This window comes from Podarcis cretensis, assembly GCF_951804945.1.
Source record: "Podarcis cretensis genome assembly, chromosome: Z".
Lineage (NCBI taxonomy): Eukaryota > Metazoa > Chordata > Lepidosauria > Squamata > Lacertidae > Podarcis > Podarcis cretensis.
In genome coordinates, this window is record NC_137184.1 from 1,837,668 (window position 1) to 1,864,680 (window position 27,013).

The 27,013-nt window shown below is 47.6% G+C and overlaps 1 protein-coding gene across 9 annotated transcripts in view; it reads right to left on the bottom strand.

Moving 5' to 3' along the window:
* Positions 1-17,812: 17,812 nt before the first annotated feature.
* DAB2IP (DAB2 interacting protein) overlaps positions 17,813-27,013 on the bottom strand; it is a 307,079-nt gene continuing 297,878 nt past the window's right edge. For 8 of the 9 annotated variants that reach the window (XM_079961957.1, XM_079961955.1, XM_079961959.1 and 5 more), the window contains 2 exons: positions 26,706-26,793; positions 17,813-24,706 (listed from right to left, as the gene is read on the bottom strand). In XM_079961957.1, the coding sequence (XP_079818083.1) occupies positions 24,539-24,706; positions 26,706-26,793 (256 nt within the window). In that variant the 3' untranslated portion in view covers positions 17,813-24,538. The remainder of the gene's footprint in view (positions 24,707-26,705; positions 26,794-27,013) is intronic. The other variant, XM_079961958.1, reaches the window with a different exon arrangement.

Sequence of the window (27,013 nt, forward strand, 5' to 3'; positions counted from 1 at the left end):
TACAACATTAAAACAATTAGGGAGCAATCTCATCATAGGAGGAGAAAGGGAAAAGAAAAAGGGGGAGGGAATCAAACTGATTCTGAGCCAAAGGACAGATGGAACAATTCTGTCTTACAGGCCCTGCGGAAAGAGATCAGATCCTGCAGGGCCCTGGTCTCATGAGACAGAGCGTTCCACCAGTCGGAGCCAGTGTTGAGAAGGCCCTGGCTCTGGTTGAGGCTAATCTGACTTCCTTAGGGCCCGGGACCTCTAGGGTGTTGTTATTTGTGGACCTTAAGGTCCTCCGTGGGGCATACCGGGAGAGGCGTTCCCATAGGTACGAGGGTCCTAGGCCGTGAAGGGCTTTAAAGGTCAAAACCAGCACCTTAAATCTGACCCTGTACTCCACCGGGAGCCAATGCAGCTGGTAAAGCACTGGGTGAATATGCTCCCATGGCAGAGACCCCGTGAGGAGCCTCGCTGCAGCATTCTGCACCCGCTGGAGTTTCTGGGACAGCTTCAAGGGCAGCCCCGTGTAGAGCGAATTACAGTAGTCAGTGGTGGTGAGAATTTCTGCCAGCTCAACTTCTCATGACATGGTGATGCTATGGCAGGAAAATAAGCACAGTTGCTTGCCTTCAGCCTTCCACCCAGCTTTTTAAAGGCCCAGAGCTCTCTTGGGCCTGGACACTTGAAGACAGATCCCCTGCGTTGTCAGGAGGGTTGGTTTAGGGTTGCACTGAACCACCTCCCAAGCATTTGGTAAGAGCTGGATTGTTGTACATCATTTTATTGTATGGCTGACTGGGGCTGATGGGAATTGTCATCCAAAACATGTGGAGGGCACATGGTGAAGGCTAATCTAGGACAGTGGTTCTCAAGCTGGTTTCTTGGGGGGCGGGGAGAGCTTTGGCTTTCATTTTGAAAAAAAAGCTAGTCTCTAGTCCCTATAAATATTAATATGTGGGTGAGCAGTGCATGTTGAAATTGCAGAAGCCAGAGCTGCAAATATTTTCAGCAGCTGAAGGTGGGACATTTTCTGCCTTTCTGTGATGAGCAAAACCTTTTTCACCTAATTTATTGTTTGCTCATTTTGCAAAAATGTATACAAATTGCCTAAGGCAGTGCTTCCTGGGCCCAGAATTTCAGATTAATTTCATGTTTGAAATGCAGACACCCAGTTCTGTGAAAGTCTGTGGAAACGACGTTGCCTGGAATGGATGTTTGATTTCTTGTCTGCAGTATTTCTGGCAACTGCAGCACAAGAGAAATCTCAGAGCTGCTTCTTAAGAGCTACATGAGAAGAGCCCCCAACCATAGCTGTCAAGTGTCCCTTATCTGAAGGGACAGTCCCTTATTCCAGCACCATGTCCTGCTGCTGTCCCTAATTGATGGATGTCCCTTAAATGTCCCTTAAATGATATCCCTTAAATTTCAAAGGAAGCAGCTCCTCTCCCTCCCGGCCACGGAGGAGGGAGGCTCCAACTGTGTTGCTTGGCTGTGTTGCTCACCCAATAAGAAGTCTAAGAACGACTGGGGGTGGAGCTTGCATGCCTTGTGTGTGGCTAGTTAATGCAAGCTGAGGGAGTTTTTGAATGCTGGATGCCATTTTGTTGCATGTGCTGCTGCAAACTTTGCAGTGCAAAGCCAGGCCGGGGAGCCATCTTAAGCTGAGGCTGCATAGGCCTTGTGGTGCATGTGATTCAGATTCTATTCAGTTGAACCTCTGGTTACAAAGTTGGTTGGACAGTGCTACCCAGCATGAGTTTGACCAGAATGCAGGAGGACAGGAAGACTGGAGTGACTGGAACAGGTGAGGCTGCAGGTCCCTTATTTTGGCTGCTGGTCCCTTATTTTCAAGGCTGCTGGTCCCTTATTTTAAAATCTGTAAGTTGACAGCTATGCCCCCAACCCATTTATTCTTCCCAAAATCTTGTTTCATATATTCTGAAAATGTATTTCTTTAAATGCTCACTGTAACATTTGCTAATCTGTTTTTTGACACTCGAATGCAGGACTTAGTGTGGCTTGACAGGTGATAACTGGCTGTATTTGACAGACAACACACAATGGCATTAGTTGTGTGGGCATCATTTAATAGAAGACATGCAATGGCAGTTAGTATTTGACAAGTTTGGACATATTGTCACATTTGACAAATGTCAGAAGCAGATTAATTGAGAGAATGCTGGCAAAGCACTCGGCCTAGGAGGTAAAAATTTCATGTTCAAGACAGCAGTTTGAGTTTTTCAGCTTTTGCTGTTTCACTTTAAACCGTCAAACCCACACTTTTCACAGCACAATTCAGTATGTATGCAAACATTCTCTTAATCTCCTGTGAAACTGGCCTGCTGATAATGGGTTCCTTAACATTTAACCTATTGACCAAGCACCATCATAATAGTAGTAGTAGTAGTAGTAGTAATAAATTTATTATTTGTACCCCGCCCATCTGGCTGGGTCTCCCCAGCCACTCTGGGTGGCTTCCAACAAAGATTAAAAATATATTAAAATGTCACACATTACAGACTTCCCTAAACAGGGCTGCCTTTAGATGTCTTCTAAAGGTTTGGTAGTTATTTTTCTCTTTGACATCTGATGGGAGGGCGTTTCACAGAGCGGGTGCCACTACCGAGAAGGCCCGAAAGCATGGGGAATAGAATATAACTTTTTAGCATCAAGAGCAAGAAAAAGAAACACCCTGGAATGCATTAAATTTGCCTTCTACTCAACCGTGAACTGATGGGTTCTTCTACGCTGGCCTCGTTTTGTGGTGGGTTGGCCTTTATGCAATGGATTCATATGGCAAATAAGGAGATCCTGACTAAACATTAGGAAGAATTTCCTGTGGTAAATTGCAGTCAAATATAACGGGCAAGCTTAGGGCTCGTTAATGAATAAAGGGGTTAAGGCCACAGAGCTGTATTCCTAGACTCAGTCAGGTCACACCCCATCACCTCCATTGAAGGAGAAAGTGAAGCTTCCTCCTTTACTCTCTTCCAAGTGAAGCTGACCAGGCAACACATCTGGGCTTGATCTCTTCAAGCCCAGACCACGTGCTCAGAAATATATTTCTGTATTTTGTAACCCAAGAATTTTATTGCTGCTGCATGGAATAACACATGAACCTGGCCTTTGGAGTTTGTAAGTAAAGCATTTAAACTTAATAATGGTGTGGTCTGTTCATTGTGAGACGTATAGGAACAAGGAAGCGCTGTCAGTGGACATTAAAAGGGCCCAACAGCCTGTATTCCTAACACTTCACTGACACTGCATCTTTTGTGAATGGGGTCTCTTACTGAATAGTGTGTTTAGCCCTGTGCTTTAGATACAGGGATCCAGCCAAGTCTTTTATTAATGATGGTTGATCTCTAGCTACCCTACCCACATACTTCCAACTCTGCATTTCAGTGATTCTATTATTCTTTGTGAAAATGTTTCTTATGGTTAAAAGACCAACGCTAGTTGGCTATCTCTGCCACCTCATGAACACGCCACAGTAGGCCCTGCTTTACAGATGGCTTTATTAACTTGGCTTTAATTAGGTTGGAAACAATTAGTAAACCATTCTAAATTCGCCAGGGGGCGGTTAGAATTCCAGAGAGGAGCTTGGGGCTTAATCCACTGTGAAGCAGAAGAGGTGTGTTAAGAACACTTTCCATGGACTGAAGAGTTTGAAATATCCCCCTCGAGGGCACTTGATCTCTAAGAGCCCCTGTGATGTGGTGGTTAGAGTGTCAGACTTATGACCTGGGAGAACAGGTTCAAATCCCTCCTTGGCCACGAACTTCACAGAAACTGACTAGCAGTCATTACAGTTGGGCCAGGATTTGGTTCTTATGTTCTTATGAGGCCAGAAAAGACAAGCACTTCTTCCCCCTGGGAATGGCAGAATGATTCTGGCAACTGGTGAGGTGAGGGTAGCCCTGGATGCTTCCTCTTACAGGCCTCACTCTCCACCTTGCCTTCTGCAAGCCTCTCCCCTATTTTTTGCTCCACAGTCTCTTCCGTCTGGCAACAGTAGTGCTTGGGGGAGAATACGGGATTGGTGTGGGAAATGTCACGGTGATAAATCAAAGTCAAGTGGTATGCTGTTGCAGCGCCACTTCTCATTCCTTCCCTTGTGTGGGCAGGCCAGGGCCGTCCAGTTAACACCCCACCTCCAGCAGCACCTGAGAGATGTGGGAGTAAAGGGTGGTGGGCTAAGAGGGACCCTTAGCTTTCGTTTGTCTTCAAGAGGAGGCGGGGAGCCCACAGACCTTTGGTCTTTCTGCCTAATACAGTGGTACCTCGGGTTAAGTACTTAATTCGTTCTGGAGGTCCTTTCTTAACCTGAAACTGTTCTTAACCTGAAGCACCACTTTAGCTAATAGGGCCTCCTGCTGCCGCTGCACAATTTCTGTTCTCATCCTGAAGCAAAGTTCTTAACCCGAGGTACTATTTCTGGGTTAGTGGAGTCTGTTACCTGAAGCGTCTGTAACCCGAAGAAGGAGAGTTTGGATTTGATATCCCGCTTTATCACTACCCTAAGGAGTCTCAAAGCGGCTAACATTCTCCTTTCCCTTCCTCCCACACAACAAACACTCTGTGAGGTGAGTGAGGCTGAGGGACTTCAGAGAAGTGTGACTGGCCCAAGGTCACCCAGCAGCTGCATGTGGAGGAGCGGGGAAGCGAACCCGGTTCACCAGATTACGAGTACACCGCTCTGAACCACTACACCACACTGGCTCCCAGTGTGGAGGTACCACTGTATGCAGAAAACTACACACACACACACACACACACACACACACACACTGGCAGGTGTCTCCTCCCTTCTGGACAGAGATCAATAATCCAGGAGTAAAGATGCATTGAGGAGAGACATGTTTCCCGGGAGTTGTAAGATTGGACCACATACTGCTTTGATCATAATGGAGTCAGACACAGGCAGTAAACAGAGCGGAATCTGGATTCCAGCTAGGCTAGGCAGACCAGCCCCTAGACTTCATGTCTTTTTTTCCAATTGGCTTTGGGGCCTGGGGCTGGCAGCCTGCCTGTTGGATATTAGCAGCCAGTCTATTTCCAGTCACCCCAGGACAGGATCCTACGTGCTGAGAGCAATGATGAATTATTATGGTTCCACCCTCCCCCACCCCCCGCAAACACCTGCCAGATGACCGAACAGCCTGGCAAGATGTTGACATAGGAAACTGTCTTGCTACCAAGTCAGACCACAGCTCTGTCTAGTTCACTGTTGGCCACACTGGCTGGCAGAGGCTCTCCAGGTTTCAAGTGGGAGTCTCTGCTCATGCTATTGGGAGCTACAGCTGAGGCTTCCGGCTGGCGTTCTGCCCTTTCCCAAAATGGCTGACTGTGGCATAGGCACCAACTCTTAGGGCCGCCCCATGATTCAGAGGGTGAACATGGAGCTAGCTGTGGTATGGCTCAGTGGTCGGTGACTCCTGCTGATGCTGCTGCCACTGGCTGGGGGTGGCTTCTCCCGTCTTTCTTCAGCTCTGCATGATGTTGCGTGCATGACATTATGACATTGCGTTGGGCCTCCACAATGTTTTTGAGAAGTTGGTGCCTTTTCTCAATGGACTTTCAACAGAGGCAGACTTGGGCAATCTTTCACAATATGGAAGCCTTATAAGGTGTCAAAATTTGGTGCCCCAAATGGATCTTCTTCATTATGGATCTTCACAATCTTGCAAAACCTCGGCTCCCTGGGGGGCGGGGGGGGGGGGAACCACCCGCACCACCTTGAATCCGGCACTGACCTTCAACATCACAAAGAAGGGTGCAGGGAAAGGTGAACACATAGTTATGCCCTTGTATTTCCTGTTTCCATCAGACTGAACGCTGCATCTCTTGAAAGGAAATAGAGACTCCTTGCATCGTTTCCGTTCCTTTTCCTTGAAATATTTTTTAATTAGTTTTTACAAGAACAAATTTAAAATAACAAAGAGAAAAAAAAACTTTTAACATATCCATGTTTGAAATTCTCTAAATCTCGTGACTTCCCCTGCATGGGTCCTTAAAATAATTTTTCTAAAACTACATATCATTACATTCTCCACAGTTTTCATCTCTCTAAATTATCCATATCTTTTGTTTCTTTACAAGTTAAAGTCCAGCTAACTTTTTTATTTGTTTACAATGGTCTCCAATGTAAGTTATGAATTTCCCCTATTCATTATCTTCTTGATTCCTGAGTCTCCCAGTCAGTTTTGCCATTTCAGCACAGTCCAACAGTTTGGCTTGCCATTCTTCCCTAGTCTGAACTGTTGGTTCTTTCCATCTTTGGGCTAGTAGCATCCTTGCAGCTGTTGTCACATACATAAACAGTCTTTTCTGGTCTTCTGGGATGTCGGAAGCTGTAATTCCCAATAGAAAAGCTTCTGGGGTTTTTTTGGGACAAATGTTATTTTAATCATTTTTTTCAATTCATTGTATATCATTTCCCAAAAAGACTTTGGTATCTTACATGACCACCACATATGATAAAAGGTACCCTCCTTTTCTTTACACTTCCAACAATGTGCTCTACACATTTTAGATAACTTGGTAGGAGATACCATGGGTACATCATTTTCATATAATTTTCTTTCAGCATACAATCCTTGCATCTTTTCCTTGTGCGCCAAAAAACAAAACAAAACAAAACAAGGAACCCCTTTGCAAAGTTTAATACAGTTGCTGTTAGGTAAAGGTAAAGGTACTCCTGACCGTTAAGTCCAGTCGTGGCCGACTCTGGGGTTGTGGCGCTCATCTCGCTTTATTGGCCAAGGGAGCCGGCGTACAGCTTCCGGGTCATGTGGCCAGCATGACAAAGCCGCTTCTGGTGAACCAGAGCAGCGCACGGAAACGCCGTTTACCTTCCCGCCAGAGCGGTACCTATTTATCTATTTGCACTTTGACGTGCTTTCGAACTGCTAGGTTGGCAGGAGCAGGGACCGAGCAATGTGAGCTCAGCCCGTCACGGGGATTCGAACAGCCGACCTTCTGATCAGCAAGCCCTAGGCTCTGTGGTTTAACCCACAGCATACCTTCCCCTAAAGAAACCTGGGAGCTGCAAGTCATTGCCACAGACAGAGCTGTAATTCCCAGCACCCTTAACAAACTACAATTTCCAGGGGGGTCGGGGGGGGGGATTACAATGTGTGGTGTGTTTGCAGCTTAAAAGCCTCTCCTGAGCTCCAAAGACCCCTGGAGCTTTCCCTTTTCTGTTTGGCCATATCCTTGCTCTAATTGACAAATAATTTACACTAATGGCCCTGTCAATTGAGTGGGGAAGGTGAGTGTGTGGTGGGAGATAGGTATGGCAATTCAGTGTTAAGATATTTGTCTTCATTACCCAACAAAAACAGCAGCCCTCCTGCCTCCTCCCATTTAGCTGGGGAGGGGGGGGGGAATCCTTTCATCCATTTGCTTCTAGGCCCTGGGGTGTCCTCTTCATTTCTTTGCAGTATGCTTCTTTAATTTATTTCTAACAATGTTTTTATTTCTGGGAGTATTTCTACAATTTCATTCTCTTGTAGGACATTTCTTTACTGTGTGTCTGGGAATGTTTCTAGAGTGTTCATTTGTTACTACCATGTTACTTTCATTTGTTTCTGGAATGGCCCTTTCACTAAAGATGTTTTCTAGGGGGTACCTTTCCACTTGTTTTGAGGTTTCTACAATGCACACAACAACAACAACAACAACAACAACAACAACAACAACAACTTTATTATTTATATCCTGCCCATCTGGCTGGGTTTCCCCAGCCACTCTGGGCAGCTTCCAGTAAGCATAAAAAACATAATAAAACCATATTAGAGAGCCAGTGTGGTGTAGTGGTTAAGAGCGATAGACTCGTAATCTGGGGAACCGGGTTCAATTCCCTGCTCCTCCACCTGCAGCTGCTGGGTGACCTTGGGCCAGTCACACTTCTTTGAAGTCTCTCAGCCCCACTCACCTCACAGAGTGTCTGTTGTGGGGGAGGAAGGGAAAGGAGAATGTTAGCCGCTTTGAGACTCCTTCGGGTAGTGATAAAGCGGGATATCAAATCCATATATAAAATCATAGGCTCCCAGTACGTTTCCGAGCACAATTCAAAGTGTTGGTGCTGACCTTTTAAGCCCTAAACGGCCTCGGTCCTGTATACCTGAAGGAGCATCTCCACCCCCATCGTTCTGCCCGGACACTGAGGTCCAGTGCCGAGGGCCTTCTGGCGGTTCCCTCGCTGCGAGAAGCCAAGTTACAGGGAACCAGGCAGAGGGCCTTCTTGGTAGTGGCACCCGCACTGTGGAACGCCCTCCCACCAGATGTCAAAGATAACAACAACTACCAGACTTGTAGAAGACATCTGAAGGCAGGGGAGTTCAGGGAAGTTTGTAATGTGTATCATTTTGATGTATTTTTAATCTTTGTTGGAAGCCGCCCAGAGTGGCTGGGGAAACCCAGCCAGATGGGCGGAGTACAAATGATAAATTATTGTTATAATTATTTCTTTTAGAAAGCTTTTTATTTAAAACATCCATACAAACACAGAAAACAGACAAAGAAAGAAGACACAATTCATACATGCCCTAACTACCACCACCCATAACACCCCCATTGACTTCCCTCCACTGCAACTCGACATCCTTAAGTCCTAGAAATTCATCTATCATTGCATCTGTTATATATTACTTATCATATATTCCTTACTATTTATTAATTTCATTTATACTTTACATACCTAGTCCATGCATATCAACATATTAGCTTTAGAACAGTGTTTTTCATATCATCTTCAAAACATTGCCATTCTGATTTTAGTTTTCGATTTGTCTGATGTCTTATGGCTGCTGTTAACTTTGCAAATTCTATGAATTCATTTATTCTGCATATCCAATCTTCTTTTGTAGGTATAATATCTCCTTTCCAATTCCTGGCAATAACTAATATGGTGAGAGGCTGTGCCATATAAAAAAAATTGTTTTCCCAAAAAAAATTGTGGGATATATTTCCCCAATATCCCTAATAAATATGCCTCTGATTTTTTTTCTATGGATATTTTAAACATCTTTTTAAGCTCTTCATGAATACTTCCCCAAAATTTCTTAATTTTATTGCAGCCTCACCACACATGAAACATTGTCCCTTCAAGCTTCTCACATTTCCAGCATAGATTGGACTTTAAGTTATAAATCTTGGCAAGTTTAGATGGTGTCAAATACAGTGGTACCTCGGGTTACATACGCTTCAGCTTACATACGCTTCAGGTTACAGACTCCGCTAACCCAGAAATAGTGCTTCAGGTTAAGAACTTTGCTTCAGGATGAGAACAGAAATCGTGCTCCGGTGGTGCAGCGGCAGCAGGAGGCCCCATTAGCTAAAGTGGTGCTTCAGGTTAAGAACAGTTTCAGGTTAAGTACGGACCTCCGGAACGAATTAAGTACTTAACCCGAGGTACCACTGTACCACCTATAAAACATTTTCATCATATTCTCTTTGTTGGTGTAACAGGCAGTGAACCTGATGCCTGAATTAAAAAGTCTCTCCCACTGTTCTAATTGAATTGTATAGCCGATATCTTGGGCCCATTTGACAATTACCTCCTTTACTTTACTTCCTCTTCTTTGAGGTTCCATTCTATTAGTAAGTCATAAATTTGAGATAGTAATTTCTTATTATTTTTTACCAATACCGTATATAATTTAGAATCCTCCTTTCCAAATCATCTCTGTCTATCCGAATTAAATACACTGTTTAACTGATGATACTGAAGCCAACTGGTTACATTATGCCTTATCTCTTCAAACTGTTTCAACTTTAACTGGCCTTGATCTTCCATCAGTAATTGCCTACAGGTTGCCCAATTCCTCTCCATATTTAGTTTTTTGATAGCCAAGGCTTCCAACGGGGACAGCCACCATGGAGTTTTGTGGTTCTAAATGTGTTTGATATTTGGTCCATACTTTATAAAGAGCATTTCTGAGAATGTGGTTGTTAAACCCTCTGTGGACTTTAACCTTGTTATATCCAAAGTAGGCATGCCACCCGTATCTATTACTGTAGCTCTCCAAATCCAAAAGATCTGTTTGTTCTAATAAGATCCAATCTTTTATTTGAAAATAATGCCTAACGTGTAGGTGGGTTCCCACGAGGCAAAACACAGTGATGACAGCAAGAACCTTTATTGAACTACATGACTGGGGAACAGGGGCAAAGCAACTGCTTATATACATACCTGAAAGCCTGGGCCACTCCCACTCCCAACATGATTGGCTGTCTAAAGTTCCAAGCTGCGAATCATGACTCAAGAGCTCAAGGGCCAATGGCAGGCGCCCAAATCCTAAAATGTTCTGTGATTGGACATCATGTATCAAATCAGAACACAGCAGCTCAGAATCCTTAGTCCAGACTCAAGCTCAGGCAAACACAAACCACTGAATACATAGCACCTTACATTTCTTTCTGGAATGTTTCATCCATTAGTTTCCAAGGATGTTTTTAGAATGGCCCCTTTCATTTGCTACTGAAAACATTTTCTAGAATGCCCCCCATCTCCTTGCTTCTCCCACCCTTTAGAATGTGTAATGGGGTCACATGAAGGACCAGATTTATGTATAGGCTAAGTAGACTGAAGCCTGGGGCCTCTAGATCTAGGGGGCCTCGCCAGCGCTGCAGACAGTCTTCCCTTTCCCAAAATTTGAAACCCAAGACTTCATGCAAGGGCATTTCTCCCCTATTTCAATGACATTTTGCTTCAAAAGGAAAGGCGGACTTTTACATCTTCTTCCTCCATAATCCTCTAAGGGAGAGGTCACATACTCAACTGGACACCACCCTCCCCCATAATCCTTGGGATATACTCACATGACACACTCTGGCCATGTGGTGCTATAACCAGGACCAGGTAGTGAGAAGTGAGGTTACAGGGAACCAGGCATGTCAAGGCAATAAACAGCTATCTAACTTTTAAAAGACAACTGAAGGTGGCCCTGTTTAGGGAAGTTTTCAATGTCCGACACTGTATTGTTTTTAATATTTGGTTGGAAGCTACCCAGAGTGGCTGGGGAAACCCAGCCAGATGGGCGGGGTATAAATAAATAAATAATAATAATAATAATAATAATAATAATAATAATAATTACAACACAACCCACAAGCCCCACATCATGTCAAGCTGGAGAAGAGTGCCAGCACCTCGCTTTGCAATGCAGCCCTGCTCTCCTATCGCATCCTTGAACAGCAGCAGACTGTGGTGGCAGCTCTGTGTCCCAGACAGCAAAGACTTGCTCTCATGCATACAGAGTGGATTGCACATCTCAGCAAGTGAAATTAGGAAAGCATGATTAATGTTGATGAATCTGGGGCTTGGGAGGGCTCTGCAGACCCTCCCCCTGACACTCTGCCTGCTTCTCTCCTTCCAGCCACCCCTTTCTCCCCAAACATACCCATTCTCTCTCTCCCCCCCCCCCCACTCCCTGCCTGGATCTGTCAAAATGATTTGCAACTCAGAGTCTCATTCTTCCCTGCTGACAACTCCTCTCCATGTGACGTGCAGCCGGCCTGGAGACTAAGGAGGCAGGGAGGCCTCAGCTGGCAGAGAGCGCTGCCGTCAAAAGCTCAGAGCTGTGCCTGTGCCACTTAGATTTCCAGGCGTGCTGGGCTTTGTTCTAATGAAGCTGTAATTGAGCCCCAACCAAAGAGAGTTTATTCAAATCAAGGCACTCCTGAAACCCACACTTCGAGATGGCTCCATAGGATTCCCGTGTAGGATAGCAGTCAGAATTGTAGAATTCTCCCATCAGCAGCCTCAGTGTCTGTGAATCCCCTGCCCTACACCAGCTCCACTCCCTTCCTCTTCTCTCTCTCTCCACTTCCTTCCCACTGGGTTTTGCCAGAGACCCAGCAGAGCCCAGCTGAGCCCACTGCTTTGGGGCAAAGCAGCTGGTCTGTGTGCAAACCAGCAGGCGTTTGGAATGACCTTTCTCTGCCCATTAAGAGTTAATATCCCTGGCCAAATGCACCAGCCCTTTGGCTCAGTATAAGGCAGGTCCTCTGTGTTTGAAATTCTTTCTCGGTGGTTATTTAGCATTCTTAGTGGGAGAAGGAGCTGTTTACAGTTTCTGGCTCTCATGAAGATTTGAAAGAAAGGACGACATCTGAAGACTGCAGTTCCTGGAGTGAGAGGCACTCACCATCAGCTTGGCCATTCCCACCCTTACATCTGTTGTCTGTCTTGAGAGCCAAAGGAGTGTGCCTCCAGGGGTGAAGTCAAGGTGCTGGGGCAGGGGTAGGCAACCTAAGGCCCATGGGCTGGATGTGGCCCAAGTGCCTTCTCAATCTGGCCCGTGGATGGTTCAGGAATCAGTGTGTTTTTACATGAGTAGAATGTGTCCTTTTATTTAAAATGCATCTCTGGGTTATTTGTGGGGCATAGGAATTCATTCATTCCCCCCAAAAAAATATAGTCCGGCGCAACACATGGTTTGAGAGACAGTGGACCAGCCCACAGCTGAAAAAGGTTGCTGACCCGTGTGCTGGAGAATCACAGCGCCTGCTTGTGGCTGCTGAGACCCATAACTTGTAACTGCTGCCTCCCACATTGTTTTTTTACAGCCTTCCCTATGTTGCTTGACTACAACTCTCATCTTGCTTGACCATTGGCCATGTTGGCTGGAGATTGTGAGAACTTGCTTACCGCATGTTTCGCACTAGATCATAAGACGCACCTAGTTTTTGGAAGAGGAAAACAAGAAAAAAAATATTCTGAATCCCAGAAGCCAGGACAGCAAGCGGGATCGCTGCGCAGCAATCCTGCTTGCTGTCCTGGCTTATGGGATAGCTGCGTGCAGCCTCTCCCGGGCAAGGGGAACCTTCATCCCCTGCCCAGGAGAGGCTGTGCGCAGCTAAGGCTCCCCAAAGAGCTGCGCTCCCTTTAAAGAGCATGGGGAGTGTGTGTGCAGCTCTTGGGGAAAAGCCCCGAAGAGCCGTGCACATGCTCCACGCGGCTCTTTAAAGGGAGCGCTGAGCAGAGCCTCCCGCCTCCATTCTCTCCATACGACACACAAACATTTCCCCTTACTTTTTAGGAGGGGAAAAGCGTGTCTTATATAGCAAAAAATATGGTACTTACTTATTGCATTTCTATCCTGTTTTTTCCACCAAGGAGATCAAGGTGACATGGTTCTCCCCCTCCTCATTTAATCCCAACATCCCTGTGAGGTAGGTTAGGCTGAGAGTGGTAGGGACTGAGCCCCAAGGACACCCAATGGGAGCTTCAGGGCTGAGTGGGACTTTGAATGCAGGTCATCGTCTGGCACTCCAGCCACTACCCTGTGCTGGCTTTAAGTCCAAAAGTATATAAAGGGATACAGGTTCCCAAGCTGCACCACGAACCATACATACGAACAGCAAACTTGTTCTCCCAGCGCCATTCTGATTCAGCCAAAATGATGCCCCTCCCACACACACAAAGGAATGAGGATCATCATGGACCTGGGGGTGCAGGGTGGAAGAGAAGAGACAGGTGGGGAAGAGGGAATGGAATAGCATCCCTTGGACCTGGAACAGGAGAATGCCCCCTGGAGCAACATTTTGTGGCTAGTCCTATCTTACGCCTTTTGTTTCTAATGTTTGGTTTCTGCAAGCAGAACGCCAGCGCAAGAGGGGCTGACCCCTCCGGGAGAGAGGGCAAAAACAGAAGTCTCCTAGCGCTCTACATGGGCCTGACTTCCTCTCCCAACCCAAGTGCCCTTGGCAACATTTTAGGGAGTCGCAAACAAACTTGGAGGAGGTTCATTAGATGCTGGGAAGAATTAGCACCTGTGCCTCATTACGAGTGACATAATTAGCTCCTTGTAGGGCAGCAGGAGTCAGGCTGCTGACATCAAAACAAGCCAAGCCACTGGCAGCTAGGAAGACGTTGCCTTGCTGGGCCCAGGGAGCCTCTGTGCCAAGAGAGGAGCAGACGGCTTGGTTGGCACTGGTGTGTAGTTCCTGTGGCTAATGCCAGCCACCATTTGGGGTTACTCGCAGACAAGCTCCTCTCTCTTCTCCATTGCTTGGCTCTAGGCACATGAGTTCTGCTCCAAAGGCAAGGATTTCCACCAAGGGCAACTGTCTCTTTGCCCTCCAGTCCTGGGGAGCTATGGTTTTCCCAGAAGTGATGTACGGAAGTGAGAGCTGGACCATAAAGAAGGCTGATTGCCAAAGAATGGATGCTTTTGAATTATGGTGCTGGAGGAGTTTCTTGAGAGTCCCATGGACTGCAAGAAGATCTTCCATTCTTAAGGAAATCAGCTCTGAGTGCTCACTGGAAGGACAGATCGTGAAGCTGAGGCTCCAAGACTTTGGCCAACTCATGAGAAGAGAAGACTCCCTGGAAAAGACCCCGATGCTGGGAAAGATGGAGGGCACAAGGAGAAGGGGACGACAGAGGACGAGATGGTAGGACAGTGTTCTCGAAGCTACAAACATGAGTCTGACCAAACTGCGGGAGGCAGTGGAAGACCGGAGGGCCTGGCGTGCTCTGGTCCAGGGGGTCACGAAGAGTCGGACACGACTAAACGACTAAACAACAACAACCTGGGGAGCACCACTTCTGTTGTGTCAGGAGCTGAATGCTATAACCTGTAGAATAACAAGAGTTGCAGAGCTGGAAGGAATCCCCTGAAGGGTCATCTAGCCCAACCCCCTGCTGTGCAGGAGTCACAGCTGTATGAACGACTGCAAATTTGATTACAGCTGTTTTAAAGCAGCTGTTCAATAGCTGTCTGTCAGGGATGCTTTAGCTGTAATTCTTGCACTGCAGGGGGTTGGACTAGATGACCCTCAGGGTCCCTTCCAACTCTGCAATTCTATGATCAAGTAGGCTGCTGCTGCTTCCCATTGCGCAGCTGCTGTGTCTTGACTGTCAGAAATCATGTTGAAACACCCTTCCCCTGCAAATGCATATGGTTTGGCTCACTCCCAGCCGTGTGAAGGGGCTGTTAAGATCCTCAGGGGACCAAATCCTTTGCCTCTTGGCCACCCATCCTTTGAGCCCCACTTGGGTTTAGGAGGCTTCACCTGGGCTTTCCTGCACCCTTTTTCAGGGTTAAGAACTAGAAACTTTGTTACTGTGCTTCGTTTTGACATAAAAGCAAAACCTGGAAACCACGAGTTTAAATTGTGTAGCTCTCCTGTGCACATGGCGTGGACTGTGAACCCCAACCTTTGGATAGTTTTAAAAAGCACAATTTGTCCTCAGCTCATGTTTGTTTCCCTTCTGTTAGTTGTTGTGGATACCTGATAACCACTCCCCGCCCCCACTGTGCCCACCCCCCTTCCTATGCAAGGTCAAGGTGGTGGAGGAGGGAGCGAAATGCCCCCATTTTTGTGTGTGGATGTATCTGGCACCATGTCATTGACACAGTAATAGCACATCAGTGGCACATTCATACTGGGCTTTCGGTGTATCATTTGGCCTTGTAAGTTGTTTTGTGATGCTTCTGTGATGTTGCTGCGCAATTGCTGTCTGGAGGGACTATGTCGCAAGAAAAGTGGCACAAACACTCCCAGAATATTTGAGGTACAAAAAGTTACAAGATTTCTGTAGGAATCCTGTTTGCTTGCTCCAAAGCCCTGCCTTTTCCACCATCCATGCATCTCCAACTCCATCGGACAGGTTTTTCTACCAGTTTAGCTGCACTAGAAGGAACGGCCGTTCTTACAAACATGCTTAGGAACGTCAGCAACTAAGCAATATATCAACAGCTTGAAAAAATAATATATATAGGCAGCATCTACTTGTGTTCAGTGTTAATATGTGAATGAAAGTACTCCTGTATGTGAGAAGAGCCTGCTGCATTGGGCGACTGGCCCACACAGTCCAGCATCCGGTTCTCACAAATGCCAACCAGATGCCTCTATTGTAGGGTTACCAGACGTCCCTGGTTCCTGGGGACAGTCCCCAGATTTGCAAATCTGTTCCTGGGAAACGTGGCAGTGGCAGCCTCAGCAGCCCAGAGCCAGCCTGGTAGTGCAGTAGGCTCTGGCTGCCTTCAGGAGCTGCTCACCAAAGTGGAACCGGGGATGTTCGGCAGTACAGATCTCCTGCCTCCCCCCCTTTGTTTTGACAGATTGGGGGGAGGCTCGGGAGTCACGGGCGGGCAGTGCACAGTTGCCCAGTTTTTGAAAACTCTGCGTATTTATGTTTCACAGGGTGCAAAAGAAGGGCTTTGCACCTTGCCCAGCAGAGAAACCGTGTGTCTTGCGCCCCTCCTGGGCAATGGTGTGCCACCCACCCATGACTCCCGAGCCTTATTCAATCTCCTGCCCCATTCCCCCTTTGTTTTGACAGATCGGGGGAAGCTCGGGAGTCATGGGCGGGCGGCGGGCCGTTGCCCAGTTTTTATGTTTCACATTTATATTTCACAGGGTGCAAAAAGGCTTTGCACCTTTATACAATATGCATGTGTGCTTCAGCCCAGGGTCTTTGGCCTCACCATCCCCACTACTGACTCCCTGCTGCTTCTCAGCTTAACAAAAATAAAAAAGTGTCCCTGGATTCATTGAAAAAAATCTGGTAACCATACTCTAGAGGGAAACTTGCAAACAGAACACGAGTACATGAGAACTGCACCTAGAACTGGGTGTGGCGAGTGCAGCTGAATGGGATACAGGCACGGGCAGCTTGAGGAAGCACCATCCACCTTGGGTCTGCCCATAAGAAGCATGTCTAGAGTGAAAAACTATGGTGAAGCTCACTGTTTCACAGAACGTTGAAGGGTGAGAACCTGGAGGCTGAGAGGGTGTGCCAGAAGGAAAATGAATTGGCATTGATTTATATACATTAGTAACTTTGTGTTAATTTAACAACTGTGTATTTCAGTAATACTTTAAGTTGTCTGTTGCCGTTTCAGTTTTTTGTACACTGCTTAGATATTAAGAGCTAAATAATAAAATAATCAAGAGTTCTCCCATGGTTTCCAGCAACTGGTATTTGGAAAAATTGCCACCTCCAACTGTGGAGGCAGTGCATAGCCAGTGTATATAGCAGTCACTGACAGCCTTTTCTTCCTCCATGAATTACAGTGGTACCTCGGGTTAAGTACTTAATTCGTTCTAGAGGTCCGTTCTTAACCTGAAACTGTTCTTAACCTGAGGTACGACTATAACTAATGGGGTCTCCCGCTGCTGCTGCGCAATTTCTGTTCTCCTCCTGAGGTAAAGTTCTTAACCAGAGGTACTATTTCTGGGTTAGTGGAGTCTGTAACCTGAAGCGCATGTAACTCGAGGTACCACTGTAGTCCAACCCTCTTTTAAAGCCATTCAGGTGGTGTTCATCACTGCCTCCTAGGTGAGGGAGCTCCATAATTTAACTGCACCGAGGGAAGAAAAACTTTCATCTGTCTTGAATCTTCCAACACTACACAATGTGCTTCATTGAGTTCTAGTGTTGTGAGGGAGACAAACTTTTCTCTCTCCTCTTTTTCCATGGCATGCAGTTTTAGAAACTTCTGTCCTGTTGCCTCTTACCTTCCTTTTCTCTAAACGGAAGAGTCTCCAGCACTGCCCCTTTTCCTCACAGGGGAGTTGCTTGGTTCTGTTTATTTCTGTTGCCCTTTTCTGAACCATCCTTTTCAAGGTGAGGCAACCAGAACTGGGTGCAGCACTACTCCAGAAGTGGTTGCCCCATAGATTTGTGTGCTTTTGACCCCCCAAGATTGGGGTGTGGAGTTCTTAAACCAGCCACTTCCCAATAGTCCCTGACCAACTCCCTGCGTGACAGAGAAGTCACAAAAAAATCATGGGCCAAAGGCCGATCCCTCGTCCCTGCAGCTGACTTTGGCGTGAAAAAGCACCCCACAGAGAGAATCTTGGATAAAATAGCTAAATAAATCTTTAATATTTTCTAATTGCAAATGTACATAAATTGCACACTCAAATCAATTCATTACCCCCCCCTCGACACCAACTACGTTCTCTGTACATTATTACACGGTGGTGGTTGTTTTTAAAAGAGCATGAAAGAGATTTGGCCAGCCTGGCTCCTTACGTTTCATATTATCAGCATCAATACTTTTTTTTTTTTAAAAAAAACATACTTACAAAAAAATTATTATTTGCTTTGTTTCCTTTGTAAGAGGGTATAAAACATCATTTTAACTGCTTTTTGATAGGAACTAGGATTAATCTAAGCAGATATACAGAGATAAATTGAGAGAGGGGTATATTTCCAGACACAGTGATGCAGAAATGAAAGGGCAGCGGTTGCAGGGGGAACCAATCTAAACAGGTGGACACGGAGACTTGTGACTATTGGGTGTCAAAACACAGAATGTTTACAGCTCACACAGACCTGGAAGGGTTTGTTCTGGAGTTGCTGTGTAAGACTGCTCAGTCCATCTTCCTTGCATTGGGTTCCAAACATGTATGTGCAATAATTTAAAGGCTTGCCCTTTTGATTCCTGCCCTGTTTTAGCTAATCAAGAACACCTTCCCATTTTGACTCCAACTAAAAGGCTTTCAGTTCTGGGATGCCTGCCCAAGGACTATTCAACTGGAAGCATGTGGGGGCAGAGTCCTTCCAAGCAGCTCATGTGACAAGAGACCTCACCACTTTTCTGAACTCAACTTTTGCCAACCTGGTGCCCTCCAGATGTTTTGGACTACAACTCTCATCAACCCCCAGGAAGCACAACCGAGTTGTAGCCCCAAACACCTGCAGGGCACCAGGTTGGCAAAGTCTACAGGTTAAGGACCGGCTTGCTGGGGAATCTTAAACCCAAAGCATTCTGCTGTTTCCTCCTGCATTCTGGCCATGGGTGGTTCTTGCCTGTGGAATAGCTTCGGTTTTTTTTTTTTTTGCAACAGGGCAGCAGGGGCAGACTAACCATGTTTCAATGACAAACACACAACAGTTCTGCTGGATTAGCTGCCTTCTCCAGCTGGATTTTGCAGTTTGGTGGAGCAGGTAGAGAGTAGTTGAGGCTGCCTGTGAAGCTGGATAAAGTGGCAGATGGGCACTTTTTCCTGCTGCCCCCATGGAAATCAACCAGAAACAGACATGCCCCTGGCGCCTGTGGGCTTTCCACTTGTTCCAGAGCAGGTGAGATACATCTCTGTCCAGTTCCCTTTTACAGTGTACAGCTGTGCTTCCCCTTGAAATAAACCGGGCAATGTGCTTGTGAGCTGGGTTGTACATAGTGGAACTCAACCAGATCGGACTCTTTCTACTGTCATGATTTTTTGTTTGGTTTGGTTTTTGGTTTTTTTTTTGTTTTTTTTTTACACAAATGCAACCTCTTGCCTGTTAACTGTAGTACCCAATTTATGGTGTGTGTGTGTGTGCGCGCACATTGCGGAATATCTGGCATCTCCACCAAATTCCATTGGAGCTACAGAGATGACCTAATCCATCTGCAAGTCAAGGCTTTGATACAGGGCTTGTGTGTGGGTAAAAGCAGATTATGAGAATCCACACTGAAAGATGCATTGCACCACACACCTGATTTATGCCAGGAGTGGCCCCTGATCGAAATACGTGAAGATCTAGGATATATTTTTTCATGGTGGGAGTTTTGTTTTTTTGCATGTGGCCTCTGGGTTTGCTTGCTCTCCCTTATCACACCACCTGCCACAATCCCAAGGGCAAAAGCAAAGTTGAGGGGAACTTGTGTGTGGCTCCCATTTGTTTGTTCCTTGCCTCTTCCAAGCCATCCATGTCTCCACTGAGCTTGCTTAGCCCAGATGCATGTTTATTATGGGACAAGTGCAAGAAAAGGGTGACACTCCCCTCTTTTTGGCACTACTCATAGAGGACATAAACAGCATTGAAACAATATCCTGCATTTTTCTCCACTGAATCCAGATTTCCCCTTTCGGAGGATTTGGCAGGCCAATAAATAATTAAATAATTAATTAAATAAAAAAATAAATAAATGGTGCCATACCTCAATGATTCATCTGCAGATCAGGCCCTGCTCGGAAACCCCCCTTGATCCCTTGCAATCTGGAATTGGAGGCTGGATTGGAACAAGGAATCTCATTTCCCCTCCCGACACTCCCAAGATCCAGTGGATTCCAAAGCCAACCCCTGATGGCAAAACTAGGAGATGGGCTTCTACCGCCCATTAAGAGCTACAATGGCAATCTGAACTTGGTAGCTGTGTGAGCCCCATTTCCACACCACTGTGTACGTAGCCAGTAACAGCAGACTGCAGATCTTGGCCAAAGCAGCCACACCAATTGGAACTGAAAATTGCTTTGTACAGTCGTTAGGCAAAAATGGCACATTTTACAATCACACACTCGAGAACATCTTCGTTGGCTTACAAAAGAGAACCTGTACGATTTCTAGTCATAAAGATCTGTGTATTATCATCATCATCAATAATAATAATAATAATAATAATATTAATAATAATAATAATAAAAAAGACTTACAGATTGTTTGCATTTTATAACAAGTTCTTACAGCAGAAAGCTCGAGAACGAGGAGGAAGAAAGGCTCCAGGGCCATGTTTCTTTTCTGCACGGTGGACGCACACCGTTGGGGGGCAGAAATTAAACCGAGCAGGGCAGGGGGAGCGGCGGAAGAGTGTTTGGCTGGTGGCAAGCTGCTGCCCCTTGTGCCTATTGCACAGCTTTAGGAAGGACAACAGGAGCCGCCAGTGGAAAGCCCCAAGAGAGAGGTTGCACGAAGTTTGAGATCTGTTTGCTAAGGCGTTCTGGGCCTTTCTTCTTGAGCCTTGAGCCGGGGGGGGGGGGGGAAATGACTGCAAACTGCTGGGAAGAACCAACCCCCCCAAGGACCAGCTTCCTCTTCTGCAGGAAAACCAAACCTGTTAAAATGACTTCGGAGAAGGAGCAAGTAACATCTCCATTGAGCACGAGAGCTGTGTCAAAGGGGAGTGCCAGGAAGAGCGCAGGAGAGGTCATTTGTTAAGCTACCATGGGCATACACCAACGGACGTATCAACCTCTGTGTGCAAGCGCAGAACTGGAAGATTTGAGTACTAGAGGTGCCCAGGCAACAGGACCTCTCCTCCGCGAAAGACCCCCACCCTGCACACCTAAACCAACAATGGTGGGCAATGGGTGGGGGGAAGTAGATGCTCCAAAAGTGCCTATAGGGACCACTCCCCACTAGAACTCCTCCCTGGCATTTTAAAAGGTGCACATTCAAAATGTTTACAACCCCCACCCCCTGCCCCCACAAAAAGTCTCTTGCAAAGAGGGGCTCCTGCCAGGGGTTACGCATCCTGCATTTAAAATCTTATACTGAGAACCTTGCAATACCTTCCACAGGACTTGTTATTTGGACAGATCTCATTCCGGGACATGAACTCAGACAGTGCCCTGATCTATTAAATTTTTTCCCCATCCGTACAGGTGACTTGGTGGCATGCTTTTTGTTTGTTTTGTTTTTTTGCGGGGTGGGGGGCAAGTATAAGGAGGCAGGGAATTCTTAAGGTTCACACATTCAGCGGTGCTTGTTTTATGCTAGTGGTTCATCCGCACCCCTTGCAGAGATCAGGGTGCATCAAAACAAGCTGATTGTCTGAGGCCGCAGACTGTTCAGGCCCTTATGGACTCACGGGGCATAGTAAAGTAGGGCTGCAAGTTTTCAAATTAGATTTGAAACCCCATCTCCTGTGGGGCGGGGAGAGGGGAGAAGTTCGTTCTTGTAACAGTCCACGTTTCTGAGGGCTGGGTACAAGGTTTGTGCTGGACCTATGGGCTTGGTGCGTGGCAGCACAAAACCATGTTGGAGCCACGAGGAATTCAAGGAAGTCCCAGTTCTTCCAAGACTGTGTGTGCATGGAACACGTTCTCTTTAAGAGGGGCTCCTCGGCTCCCCTACGCTTTGATCCACCCACCGCTGTGACGCATGGGCTGATAAGGCGGTGAGGAATCCTCAGGACTAAGCACCAACAAATCAACCCACAAGCTGGTTGGAGGTTAGTAAGCACAGCACCCGCCCCCTGCCATGATGCTGCTGTGACCCCTTCCCTGGAGGGCAGGGGTTAGTTAGGAACCACTAATCCTGGGCTGATGGCGATCCTGACAGGGGGAGACATTTTTCAGAAGCTGCCGTCCTTGCTCCACTCCCCATTAAAACAGGATAGTATTCCAGAAACTGGACTGCTTGGGGTTTATTTTTTGGACTGTTTTTATTCCTAACGCAGACTGTGGAAGAAAAGAGATAACAGTTACCGATCTTCATGCTTCTGTGAGGCCGGTTCCCCACCCCTTCTTTGTCCACCTCGTCCGGCTGTTTAGCGGCGATGCCATCAGCAGCAAAGGCTTCACGCAACACAACCCTTTCCACTAACAAACCTCCAGAAAGCTAAACTATGCCAGAAGAGAGAGAGAGAGAGAGAGAGAGAGAGAGAGAATGTGTGTGCGCGTGATTGAGTGCCAGTTTGGGGTAAGTGGCAGTGCTGCCCATCTGAAGTACAACCTCCACCCTCGTTCAGGTGAAGGACCTCTGATGCTAAAGTGTAGCCGAGAGAGCTTCTTGCAAATGGGTACCTTAACCTAAGTTGGCAGATCTGCAAAGAGGAACATGGGATGTTGTTGCTGCTGCATCGTTTTGCATCATTAATGGCATGTCATGAATGCCTTGATTTCCCCACTTGTCAAATGAAGAGATTGGGGAACAGGCAGCACAGATCTGCCTATACATATTCTACACTGCACTTGGCCCTGCACACTTGTGTGACTTGGGAGTCTTCATAGACATGTTTCTCTTATAGTCTATAGACAACTAGCGGCAGGGATAAAGGCTTCCTGGTCTTCTGGCCCTGCCACATCTCAACAACCTCATGACATGCTGTACAATGCCTTGGCCTGAGTCAGGCTATGTGCCAGTCTAGTTCAGTACTGTCTGCACTGATTGGCAGCAGCTCTCCAGGGTTTCCTTCCCAGCCCTACCTTAGAAATGTTTTCAGGGGTTGAAACGGGGTGTGCTTAACATACAAAGGAGATGCTCTGTCCACTAAGCTAACCCATAACCTTCTGCATGCTCTGCCAGTGAGCTACAGTCCATTACCACAAGTGTTCACTGAGTTGGCACAATCTGGAGCAAGACAGGCAAATCTCTGCCACCTCCCAGACTTTTTGCCCCAGTGTCTCAATTTTTGGTCCAGCGATTCTGGACCACAAGGGAGCCCAACTGAAGCCTCAAGCCAACTGAAGCCATGCAGAGACTTGGGTCAGACATGGGCATTGCCTGGGCAGTCAAGGCTGGCATAAACCACAATGCTAAGGAAAACTTCTGCAGTGTGCAGTTTCTCAGAAAGTTAGCCCTGTCTACAAAGATAATTTACTTTGCCAGCGGTATGCAAGCCCAAGGCAGCTTAGCCAGCGAGAGGGACAATGTACCCAAGCTGGTGAGTGAGATTGTGTGTTTGTGGGCAGGTTATGGCTTGGTGCATAGCCTTGTCTCCAGCATGGCAGAGGGGCCCCCAAAACGAATGGCCCAGCCACTCTCCAGCAACTTTGTACATATATTAGGTATGTTGCCTTAGGAATGGAGGAAGCTGCTATAAACTGAATCAGACCATTGGTCCACCTTTCTCAACACTGCCTGTTCTGACTGGCAGAGGCTCTCTCCCGGCTTCTGCATGCAATAAAGACGCTCTCCCCCTTAAGCAGCAACTCTCCAGGCTCTCATGCAGAAATGGGCCTCTGGGGTCATCTATCACCTAGCCCTTTGGGAGACGCCACTGGGTGACTGGCCCGGGATCCTTCTGCATGCAAAGCAGATGCCCTGCTACTGAGCTATGAGCAGTCTGATCACTGGCTACTGCAGAGGTCATTCTGGAGCTCCTTTCAAGCTCACTGTGATCGCTGTGTGTCCCCCCCCCCCGCCTTGTGTGGAGGCATGGCTTGAAGGACACCTTCTGACACCTGTGTGGCATTCCTACAGGTGGAGCATAATCTGGAGGTGGGGTTTCCATTCATCCTTCCTCTCTGCCCTCCTGGGGAATGACCTACACTTGTGAGGAGAGGCCAGGGTGAATCCCAAAGCAGAGGCGGCAACGGGCGATGGCCAGCAGCAGGCGCAGCTAGAGAGAACACCCCAGAGCGGCAGGGCAGAGCTCCCCAGCGACGCAGCTGGGCCAGTGGCGGGCGGCGGTTTGGTCCTGCAACCTTTCGCACAAGTCCTGCTAGCTTGTCCCTCGGCCTCTAGCGGGCTCCTGAGGTGTGTCCTTCAGGAAGTAGAAAAGGGCGGTGACTCTCCCCCCGCAATGATCTGCTCCGCGCAGTCGATGGTCTCCTCGTCCCTCGAACTCGGGGTCGGGCTGGGGGGACGTCAGGGCTCCCCGTCTTTGGCGAAAGAGGGCTGTGGGGTCCTCTCTTTCCTCCCCCGCTCAGGGAGGGCCGGTGGGCAGGGATGAAGCACCAAGCACCCTTGCAACGTGGTGGCTCACCCTTCCTTCCTTCCTTCCTTCCTGCCGCCGCCGCCGCTGCTCTCTCTGCCCGGGCTCTCCTCCTCCTCTCTTTCTCTCCTCCTCCTCCTCCTCCTCCTTCCTCTCCTCTCCTTCCTCTCTCCTTTCCTCTCAATCTCCCTCAGCAGCAGCCGCCAACTCCCACCGGGCTAACAATTGCTGCTGTTTCGGAATTCGCCGTTCTCGGTAATCTGCAATTTAGTTGGGTTGGTAGGGGAGATCCCGTTACGGGTCTGCGAGCTGTACCTCTCTTTCAGCTGGGTGAGGGCGCTCATGAGCCGTGCATTGGCTGCATCCAGGGAGGCAATGCGCTTTTCCTGCAGCGGAAGGGGGAGAGAGAAAACAAAACAGAAAGAGAGGGGGAAAGAGAGAGAGAGAAAGAAAAAAAAGAGACCAGCATTGGAACAGGGGGAGCTGCCTCTCGCCCAGTCAGATCTGGGGGTTGTTTTAACCATCCAAGTTACTGTCCATCACTGCCTCCTAGGGAAGCGAGTGCCATGGTTTAACTCTGCATTGTATGAAGGAGTCCTTCCTTTTCTCTGTCCTGAATCTCCCACCACTCAGCTTCATTGGATATCCACGAGTTCTAATGTTTTGAGACAGTGAGAAAAGCTTGCTTCTCTCTGCTTTCTGCATGCAGTACAGTCATACCTCATGTCACGTTTGCTTCAGGCTGCGCATTTTCAGGTTGCGTCCCGCGGCGACCCGGAAGGAACGGAACAGGTTACTTCCGGGTTTCGCCGCTCGCGCATCCGCGCAAAAAAATGACACCACGCGCATGCGCAGAAGCAGTGAATTGCGACCCGCGTATGTGCAGGCGCAGGTTGCGTTCTGTTCAGGTTGCAAACGGGCCTCTGGAACGGATCCCATTCGCAACCAGAGGTACCACTGTATATGATTTTATACACTTCTATCATTTTGTTCAATTTTGTTCAATTTTTCCTTTTGTTCAATTTATCTCTAAACCAAATCCTGTGGCCTTTCCTCATTTTGGGTGTGTGTGTGTGTGTGTGTGTGTGTGTGTGTGTGTGTTTCCCTCCATCCCTTTGATCATTTCTGCTGTTCTTTCCCAGATCTTTCCCAGTTTTTTGAGGTGAGGCCACCAGAACTGCACACAGAACTCCAATTGCAATGGGGTTTTCAAAAAAAAATAAAAATCCAGGGAGCGAGGAAGCCAAGAGGAAACTGAGCAGGCAGGATGGGGAGAGATCTGCATCCCACCTCCGTGTGTGCCTGTGCGTACACACTCCAATGTGTATATAATTGGCAGCTCAGTGTGTGAATATACCTGCCGACTGGGCCACTGCTGGCATATGGCCCCTGGAGATGCTGGAAAGGTGGTGAAGTGGCCATCACACAGACCATTAAGAGTCTGAAAACTCTTGAACTGATGGACAACCCCAAGCTGTGTGTTTGATACTTATTTCCTTCCTCCTCCGTTGTATAAGAGAGTTGGGGTGTGTGGATGTTGGTGGGGCAGGGGTGGCCACCACCCAGGGAGCAGGAAAAGCAGAATGTCTGTGACAAGGGGCCACAACCTCCCTCCACTTTCTCTACCTGCCTGTGCACAGAGTGTGCCCAAAGCCCTTTGCCTTGGGCCAAAGCCATCTGCAACAGGCAGATGAAGATCTCCCGGAGACTTGTCTGATTTTCGATATTGAATAGTGCCCAGAGACTAATTAAAGAACCAGCCAAGCGGTGCCTTTGCATAGGCCAGCAGTTTCTCTGATTGCCTGCTAATGGCGCAGAGCAGCAAGGGAGGGCCATGTCTTCAGAATTAGAAGCTGAACAAATCCCCAGAGCCTGCTCAGATAATAGACTCTCTCTCCACTGTCCCCAGTGCTCTGCCTGCAAAACCATTCACCAATCCCCTGCGGGCAAGGTCACAGCCTCCAATCCGGGCCTCTGCGTAGCCTGGCGGGCAGAGACAGAGCAGGCAAAGATTTCTCTCTCCCATCACTGGCTAAATTTACAGTTGCTAAATAGCAGAGGAGCATGGCCAGGTTTGAGAAGCTGGCAACACAGGCATGGCAACAGGCAAGGAAGCATAAGGACAACATCCTGTCCTCACAGCAGCCAGCCAGATGCCCCAATGTGAAATCTGCAAGCAGGACCAAAGCAGAAGAGCAACACTGTCCCCTCCTGTGGCTTCCAGCAACTTATATACAGAAGCACTGCTGACTAGTAGCCAGCAAGGTGTTGTGACAACTCTGGAGCTGCTAGGTGCTATGGGACCAAAATGTGTGCCTTCCTGGTAGACAGGTGCTGCAGGAGACCTGTGGCTGCTCCAGGTGAGCTTTGCTCGCAGGCACCTACCTGTGCGTCTATGATCTTCTGCTTGGAGTCCACAGCTGCCTGCATTTCTGCGTGATCTTTTTTCAACTCCTCCTCCACTGACATCAGCCTGTTGGTGGAAAATTTGCAATAGTTTCAAGTCTAACTGTCCTCCTTTGCTGGGTTTTTTTTGGCAATTTATAACCCCCACCCCAATTTGTGGCTACAAGCCTGGAGCAAACCATAAAAGCAAGGTTGGAAACTTGCTTAGGGCAAAAGGGTAGGAGGCTGAGGACTTCTGGACTGTGCTGCAGCTGGATCCAGCCAAAGGCTCACTTAGCCTGGAGCAC